The sequence below is a fragment of the Belonocnema kinseyi genome, chromosome 8 (genome assembly GCF_010883055.1).
Source record: "Belonocnema kinseyi isolate 2016_QV_RU_SX_M_011 chromosome 8, B_treatae_v1, whole genome shotgun sequence".
Lineage (NCBI taxonomy): Eukaryota > Metazoa > Arthropoda > Insecta > Hymenoptera > Cynipidae > Belonocnema > Belonocnema kinseyi.
In genome coordinates this window covers 136,795,171-136,804,890 of record NC_046664.1, presented here as the reverse complement: position 1 = coordinate 136,804,890, position 9,720 = coordinate 136,795,171, and the positions used below count along the sequence as shown (strand labels likewise).

The following is a 9,720-nucleotide window of genomic DNA, read 5'->3' as shown; positions in this document are numbered from 1 at the left end:
TCAGTTCTTCTTAATCTTGTAACCTAATTATACACACGTTGAATAAAGATTACTTGAGTACGATTTGCTAACTCGAATCTTTTTTAAAAACTACAAACTCATTCATTCGGCGTAGAATAAATTGGCGATCCTGCCAGTATAGTGTAAAACGATATCTTCAAGAAATAAGGAATCAAAAAGACACTATCTTCGGAAACGAACCATTTTCGAATTAACACAAATTTTATTTTTAATTCTATTGAATTAAAAACAAGTAGAGTTCTAAGGAACTCGAAACGAAATCCGGATCTCATCTACGGAGAGACTCGTAAAAACAAGCCAAAATAACTTGTATGGGTAAAACTAGTCACTGAATCAAGTAGGTGCTATACAACGTGAACCCAATCAAAATACAGAACGAGGCCCGCAATAAGGCGGAAGATGCATCTGCGTGAAAACACTGGGAAAACTGACGACACGTCATCAGTCAACGCCACAATCCGGTCAGCATATAAGAACTTCACGGACTTCCGGCTACCAACCAAGGGTCAAGCGTTCCCAATCAAGAAAGAAGAACAACATCAAGTTTAAAAGTAAGAAAATAAAAAATACAGCAAAAAAATTGTATTTAATTACAAAGAGAATAAATCCTCCTTGCTGTCTGAGGAAGGAGAGTAACGTGAAATCAAAGTTAATTTCAAGTTAGGCGAAGCAAAGTTTTGTAATTTCAGTAGAGCATATTCCAGGTGTTCCAGAGCACCGCGCTCGGACATTGCATTATCCTCCACATTTGTGCACATACCACAATTTTTTTATGTGTACCTTGGTCTGGTACTGCTGATTCTGATATTGGAAAATAATGTTCACATTTTATTTTTCCTGATCCTAATAGGGCCCTGCTGTGGTTGTTTAATAATTTTCCCTTTTCTTAAGTGAAGCTGAACACGTTTTTTTATATTTGTCATTGAAGAAGGTTTTCAAAGTACCTACGGCCTTGACGATTACATTCTCACTGTGATAATCGCGCTTCACGCTTAACAGTTAGCTTATACAGGCTCTGATTTTTTTGATTTTGGGCTAATCAAGAAATTCGGCTAGAATAGTTTTGAAATATATTTGGTATCTAGTGAAATTTTTGAATGAAATTTTTGGATCTATGAAAAAAATAAATTTTTCTATTTTTTGAAAATTTTGAAAAGTATATAACTTTTCTAATTTTCATCAAAATTAAACATTTTATTTGGATAATTTGCAAGTCTTTTACTCATCTATAAGAAATTTTGAAAAAATTTTTATAATATTAAGAAAAAAATTTGAAAATTTTGAAAAAACTATAATTTTTTAAATTTGGGCTAATCGAAAAATTCGAAAAGAATAGTTTTGAAATATATTTGGTATCTAGTGAAAAATTTGAATGAAATTTTTGAATCTATGAAAAAAATAAATTTTTCTATTTTTTGAAAATTTTGAAAAGTATATAACTTTTCTAATTTTCATCAAAATTAAAATTTTTATTTAGATAATCTGCAACTCTTGTACCCATATATATGAAACTTTAACAATAATTTTTATAATATAAGAAAAAAAATGTTTAAATTTTGAAAAACAATAATTTTTTTAATTGTGGGCGAATCGAAAAATTCGGCTAGAATTGTTTTGAAATATATTTAGTATCTAGTGAAAATTTTGAATAAAATTTTTGGATCTATGAAAAAAATTATTTTTTCTATTTTTTGAAATTTTTCGAATTTTTGAAAAGTATATAACATTGTTAATTTTCATCAAAATACAAAATTTTATTTAGATAATTTGCAAGTCTTTTACTTATCTATAAGAAACTTTGACAAAAATTTATAAAATTTCAAAATTTTTAAAATGCCCTCAATTTTTTAATTTTGGTTCGAAATATCTGATTATCGAACTTAACCTTTATTTTGGGGACCATCAGAAGTGTATCAAATACGGACACGATTGGACAAATCCTTTAAACGTTAGCGTGGCTACAACATTCAGGTAACCATACATGGGTATACATACAGACATACATACATACATACATACATACATACATACATACAGACAGACACCAACCAAAGTTTATGATTTTCGAAATCTGTGCATGCCGAAACGTAAAAATCCATTAAAAATCAGAGATCGAAAATTTGGACGATTACATTACACTCTCATGAATGAGAATGTAAAAATTGCGTTACTTTGAAATCAGGTTATTCTAGTTGGCCGATACCCTGTATTTCACTGTATTGAAGGAAAAAATGTCCAAATATACGCACATAAAATAATTATGCTACAAAATTTTACACCCACAAGTTAGAGAATAAGCACGCTGGCACCCCAAACATATCGCGTTAATTTTAAAGGGTACGAGACACTCATCTTCTAGTATGTCAGGAAGGCTATCCCCTAAACTTAATCAAACCTCTCCCTTTATAATGGACGAAGAAACAGCAAAATGGATGTGGGAGAACATCGAAACTCTAGCAGCCAACATGATAGCATTAAAAATAGAGAACCAAAATAGAACTTTAGAGATTCAGAGGATAGTAACAGGATTAGGCTGCAAGGGAAATGTAGAAACAGACAAAGAAGAACCTGAATTAACAGAAGACCTCGACGAGGACGGCGAAAGTAGATCAGTGAAGAATAATCATTTACCAGAAGTAAAATTAGAAACAACCGTATCTCACCCTCAAATATCGGATACTAAGATACATGGACTTTCAACTGAAGAAGAGAAGGAAAGAAAAGCTATAGAAAGTCGCCGACTGAGAAACGAACAATTATTAAAGAAAGAGAGGGAACAAAATCACTTCAATTACAAGCCGAGGGAGAGGAAGAAATGAATGCTAAACTAGCAATCGAAACAGTGAGAATTATTAATGGCCAAGATGACATCGGAATAGAGGATTTTATTAAAAGTATGAAAAGTGTGAAAGCTAGATGCACACAACCTAACTTACTCTTAGATTCAATTCTAGCCAAGAAAATACGAGGTGCAGTAGAAAAAGCGACTCCGTATACGCCTGTGCATTTTTTTGAAGACCTATATATTTCCTTAAGACAAAATTTAAAACAGTCCGGTTCAATCTTAGCATTGAAAAACAGATTAGAATCTCGTAAACAAATAGTGACAGAAACAGTACAAAAATTCAGTTTCCGATTCAGGCAAATAACTAATGAACTTAACTATGCCGTTCGATGAAAAATATAAATCAAACAGAAAGAAAATTAAAAATGAACATAGAAGAGGAAGAAAATATTAATAGATATCTTCCTAATTTAAGAAAAGCAATCGAACTTAAGGTAAAACTGTTAAAACCTATTAGTTTAGCGGAAGCCCAAAGTTATGCCACAGAAACAGAAATGTGGTTAAAGGAATCAAAACCTATTCGAAAAATACCGTGGAAACCATTAATTATATATCAATCTAGACCAATACAGCCACCTCGACACCAAGCTAACACCACACCAAATTAACAAGTACACAATCATAACATGGCACTGAGTGAAAGAGCGAACATAAAGTGCCATAAATGTGGTAGCTTAGGACATTTTGATAATCAATGTATGGTAAAGACCGTAAATTTTCAGACAGGCCGATTTTCAAATCGACCACTACAAGTCAGAAATGTTCAAACGACGGAGGAGCATTTAGAAAACGAAATAATGACAACAGAAGAAATACAGAAACAAATAGACTACGAGAATCAAGCCGAATATCTGCAGTCATTGGGAGCCTACAGTCTATTGGAGGGAGAAATCGATGAGGAAACGAATACTACCTATTAGTAGACTCGGGAGCGTCAATCAACCTTATTAAAAAACATCAAATACCAGAAGGTATGAAACCTTTTAAATTAAAAAAAACATTCACTATGGGAAAAGATAAGCATATATCTGAATAAGCAATATATATGCCATATTTTTCTAAAAACACCTCTTCCGTATAATAAATGATGATTTCCATTACCAGTATCTGGCATAATAAGTTTACCTTTCTTTAAAAAATTTGCAAGGCATTCAATAACATCGAATTTTCTGATTCTAGTGAAAATATCAGACAACCTACAATATGAAATAATTCAGAAAACATAATCTCGAGACGAGATGCAATCTAGTAAAGTGGAGGATATCTCCAATATGATAAAACGACCTATAAACCAGCATTTATATCACTATGCCACTAATATGATAAAACGAACAAGAATTAAGTATTTAGATCAATGTGTCACCAATATGATAAAACGATTTAGAACTCAGCATTTAGATTACAGTAAAAGAATCCGAGAATCACAAAAAATAATAAAACTAGATCACATCGAGAACAAAGTTCATAAAGTTAAGGAAGGCATATTACTCTAGGCGCTGGGTGTAATCCTGTGTGCCATTCTAGGTCCGCAGTATTTTTTTATTGAATATTATGTAGAATGTTGTGCTGATAAAAGTAATCGATTTCGAGAAAACATCGATTAAAGAAATGAAAAATTTTAGGGCCAGAATAGAAAGGTGGTTTTTTTTGTAGGAAGAAATTCTATCAAGAAATTTCTAGGGATGAAAGATGCTTCTTTTTGGGTGTACTTCAACTTTTATTTAGAAAATTGATTATAATATTTATATTTAACAAGATAATGAGCATTTCTGAATGTACACATTTGAACGTGTTGTACATTTAGGAAATTTTAATCAAATCTTCTGGAAATTTGTACATGGATAAAGGAAGTATAAATTAAAAAATTATCGTCAGCTAGTTTAAAATCAAATAATAACTCTTTAAGCTCTAAACAATAATAAACTAAGTCTCTTTATCAACTTCTAATAATCGCAGGGACTTGTAATAAAACTGATCGGTACTATATCTTCCGGACACTAAAATTCAAGAACTAATTCTCTAAAGTTAGGTTGGGCGCCAGGCTTTCCACAGCCACTCAAAACATCAAAAAATCTCAACTAACAATATTCTACAGCAAAATCTCAAACGCAATACAATTCTACCACATAACTCAATAAACGCAAAATTTGGCCACAAAGCCCAATATCACAACTTAATCCTCGTTAGACATAGTATACCGGAACAAAAGATGCTATCTCAGCCCCGAAAATTCAGTTAATGGTAGAGGGGGTGGTCGATGGTAAAAGAAATTGAAAGAAATCCCTAAATCCAAATAAAACAAGTTCAACTAAAATCTCAATATTACAAATAACAAGTGGTTTATTAACCTTAAATATACATTAATTCTCCTGGTGATACATTGTCTTCTTTGTTAGGTGGCAATCCTATTCCACTATACCATAAAGTTTTCAAAACACATTTTAACTCTCAAGAAAAATGATCTAAATACAATTGTATACATAACCTAAGCTAACTAATCTATAATAGATTAGGCTCATTACCGTTGGCATTACTCCACGACTTTACAATGAAGTACACGTTAATAAACTACAACAAAATTAACATAACCTCTCAGCGTACATTTTAGGAGGTTAAGTAAAAGTCGTACTCTTAATGAAAATGTTTAGACGTACGATTGGCTAATAAGGGTAGCCTGGAAGGGGCAACAAATTAGTATAATGGGTAACAAGGGGCAAACGGAACTCTGAGGGGATAGTCATATTGGATGTTTACCATTTCAAGAGGGGATAACCAAAACAAAAGAAAAAGGGATAACAATAACTCAGCAAGGGGGTTAATGAATTCAAAAATAAAAAAAAGGGTGGTCATAGTCCGTCGATTCATCAAAGATAGGGGGCAGTCATAATTATCAAATTTTAGAGGTGATCATACTCAGAAAGGGGATGCTCATGGCTAGTAAATAATTCAAAATCGAAAATAAGGGGTGGTCATAGCTAATAAATTATTCAAAATCATAAATAAGGGGTGGTCATTGTTTATAAATTAATTAAAATCGAAAATAAGGGATGGTCACAGTCAGTAAATTCATCAGAATCGAAAATCTGGGACGGTCATAGTCAGTAATTTCATCAAAATCGAAAATATGGGACGGTCATAGTCAGTAATTTCATCAAAATATGGGGCGGTCATAGTCAGTAATTTCATCAAAATCGAAAACATGGGACGGTCATAGTCAACAAGTTCCTCAAAGTCGAAAATAAGGGGATGGTCATAATCAGAAAAAAAGGGGTAGACGAAATCTTTAAATTTAACAGTATTGAAGGATGTTCATAAATTTGTACATTTACCAAAATTAAGGGATGGTTATAATTTGTGACATTATCGCAATAACGGGGTGGTCATAATTTGTAACTTTACCAAAATCACCAAAATTAAGGGATGGTCATACTCAGACACAAAAAAAGATGGGCAAAGGTTAAAAATAAGGAACGGTCATAATTTTAGAAACTGACCAAAAATTAGGGGGGGGGGGGTCATATTCACAAAAAAGGGTGATCAGAGTTTCGTTAATAAACACTAAATAAAATAACCATATACAATACTCAAACGAGGAGATTGCAAAACCAATATCACACATAAAAAAAATCACAATAATCAGAAATAATCATTCCTACAATAAATCCGGTGGCAAAACAGAGCATGGTATATAATATATTAAGCATAACCTGATATATAAATAGCAATGAAACAGCAGGCCAAAAAATTAAGCATATTCGAGAAACATTTAAATTACCCAAAAAAAATCAACCATGACAAAAGAATAAAATCATTTAATGGCATAACCATCATTAGGATCGCTGAGACAAATTTCGACTCTACAATCAGATCCAGTCAAGGGACCCCATTTCGACCACGTGCCATACAATTATCTCAAAAACCGGACTCCGCATGAGCCAAATTAATATACGCAACAGGAAGAATCGGATCCATTAATATGCATTCTACTTTAACACAAAATTAAATTCTCTCGAAAGTGGCCACATGTCGAACCAGTGTACCAGACCGACTAGAAAAGTATTGAGTCTTACCACAGTTTTCTACGCCACAGCAGTCTCCCGATCCGCCCTCAGAAATAGTCTTGAAAATTAATCCCTGAATTCCTTGAATCTCCAATCCTTAATCCTAAAATCTCCGATCCCGGCAATCCACCCACAAAACAGAAACTCGTAGTCGTCAAAGCGAGAATGGACACTCCGGGAACACCAACGGTAAGTGAGAACGAGTCTCGGCGTGCTCTCAGCTCGTTCCTATTCTCGTCTTCTCCTTCCTCTCGCTCGTGCGCTGATTGGTTGAAGTTGGCGGGACGGCAGGCAGTGTGTTGTAGCGGACTTCAGTGCCGACCACTAGGGGGTCTAGCGGTCCCCGTAGTCCTTTTTATATTCCTCATGTCACGATTTTGGACCAACCAAACGTATTTTAGTCGCAAAAATTAGTTGCAAAAATTTTGCAACGCCACAACTTTGTTTAATATTAAATTATATTATTTTGGTTAAAATGTAATTGATCCTTATTGCTGCGATAAAGGAAAAAATTACGGTGGCGGCATGGGGCCCCCATAAACCATCCCAAATTTGTTCTGAGCCAAAGGCGTGAACTTGTCGCCTGGCTATTTGTACTCGAGAGGCGAAAGCCCTTTGCAAGGGCGACAAGTTTACGCCTTTGATTCAGAAAAAATTTGGGATGGTTTATGGGGGCCGCATGCCGCCACCGTAAATTTTTCCTTTATCGCAGCAATAAGGATCTATTACATTTTGACCAAAAACATATAATTTAATAATAAAAAAAATATAAATAATTGCAATAATTTTTAAAAGCCATTTTATTATCTAATTTTTATGAAAATTATACAGATTTATTACAAGTGCCTGCGAGAATTAGAAGTTGATAAAAAGACTTATTTTATTATTGTTTATAGTATAAGGAGTTATTTTTTGATTTTAAACGAGCTGACGCTAATTTTTAAATTAAAACTTCCTTTTTCCATGTAAAAATTCCCAGAAGATTTTATTAGAAATTTCTAAATGTACAGCATGTCCAAATGTGTACATTCAGAAATGCTCATTAACTTGTTAAATATAAATATTAGAATAAATTTTCTTAACCAAAGTTGAAGTATCCAAAAAGGAGTATCTTTTATCTCTAGAAATTTCTTGATAAAATTGCTTCCTACAAAGAAAATCACCTTTCTATTATGACTCTGAATTTTGTTATTTATTTAATCGATGTTTTCTCGAAATCGATAACTTTTATCAAAAAATGTTCTCTTTGACAAAAATTCCACTCTATGAGTATTCCAACTTTTGTTTTATGCTTTTTACTGTGAAATAAATTTTCTATCAAAAATAAGAACAATGTTATTTTTCCTCACTTTTCAACGTAAATGTTTATTTTTAATGTTAATAGTTGATTGAATAAAAAATTGTGAAGGACATTTCTCTGCCTACGTCGATTTTATAGCCAACCATATATTTAAACTTTAGAAAGACTCCAAATTGTAACAGGACTATTGCATTAATTAAAAAATAATTCAAACGCGTATATCTTGAAACTCCGGCATTTTTCAAGGGGCACCCTACTTTTTCGTAATCAGAACATTTTACATGATATTCAATAAAAAAAATCCTGCGGACCTAGAACGGCACAAAGGATTATACCCAGCTACTAGAGTATATACAAAGCACTCTTTCAATATCAAGAAGTCTTCAAATTATCTGATAACCCCCTCCCGTGCACAAAACTTACAGAATATGAAATCACTTCGAACTCAGGCAAGACAATAACCTCTCAACTACCAGAAAAACATCGAGAATTGGCCCTAGAAGAAACTCAAATACTATTAAATAAAGGAATAATTAGACATTAACAGTCACAATTTATCTCACGATTTCGGGTAGTTCCCATAAACGCAAATAAACTCTGAATAGTAATAGATTGATTTCAAATCGTAGATTTCAAATTATTTATATCTTAAGGTCCAATCGTAAATCGAAAAAATAAATATGAGTCAAAAAAACATGTTCTTCGAAACTCAGATATTTATTTACTAGAAAAAACTCCTTTTAAAACTTCCTGACGTTTCGGTACACATGCGTACCTTTTTCAAAGGTTCTTAACCTAAATAATTATATTAAAGATTAGTAATTTTAGTCTGAACAAATATGATGGATAATTACGTAGATTTAAATACATTGTTAACTGAGTTGATGATAGTTTAAAATAGTCAAACAGATCAATTTCCAGTAAAAAAAAGTAACATTTGAGTCAATTGTTTTAAAAAATTAATTAAAATTTAGTCATTTTTTAGAAGTCTCAAAAAATTTTTCGACACTTCACTCGATTAGAACTACATTTCCACTGATGTGGAAGCGCGCAATTGAGTTTAAATTTGAAATAAGAAATAAAAAATTTTTTTAAAATGTGTATATGTACACATCCATACATATGCATTCATATATACACACATATAGCATTCATACATATACACATATATACATATAGAGATGATTAATATTAAAAACATTATTTTATAATAGTCTGATAAATTTTATTAATATTTAGAATTTCAGTCTGTAAATTAACTGAAATCTTACGATATTTGTTTATAAAAATAGACTCAATAATACGTCGTTGATAAGTATTTTTTTCTGTAGCTAATATTTTAATACGTTTAAAATCAAAGTAATGATTAAAATTCCAAGAATGTTGCGACGGACCTGTGTTAAAATTCCCAACTTCACAATCTCTTTTGTGTTCAGCAATTCTAGTTTTTAATCTCCTGCCAGTTTCACCTATATAAGCTTTATTACAACATT

The 9,720-nt window shown here is 32.2% G+C and overlaps 1 protein-coding gene across 1 annotated transcript in view; it reads right to left on the bottom strand.

Annotated features, from left to right (window-relative positions):
• Window positions 1–9,720, bottom strand: part of LOC117178718 (pyrroline-5-carboxylate reductase 3-like) — a 278,006-nt gene that overhangs the window by 259,164 nt on the left and 9,122 nt on the right. Inside the window, exon 3 of the mRNA XM_033370147.1 lies at window positions 6,937–7,023. Within this exon, the coding sequence (XP_033226038.1) occupies window positions 6,937–7,023 (87 nt within the window). The remainder of the gene's footprint in view (window positions 1–6,936; window positions 7,024–9,720) is intronic.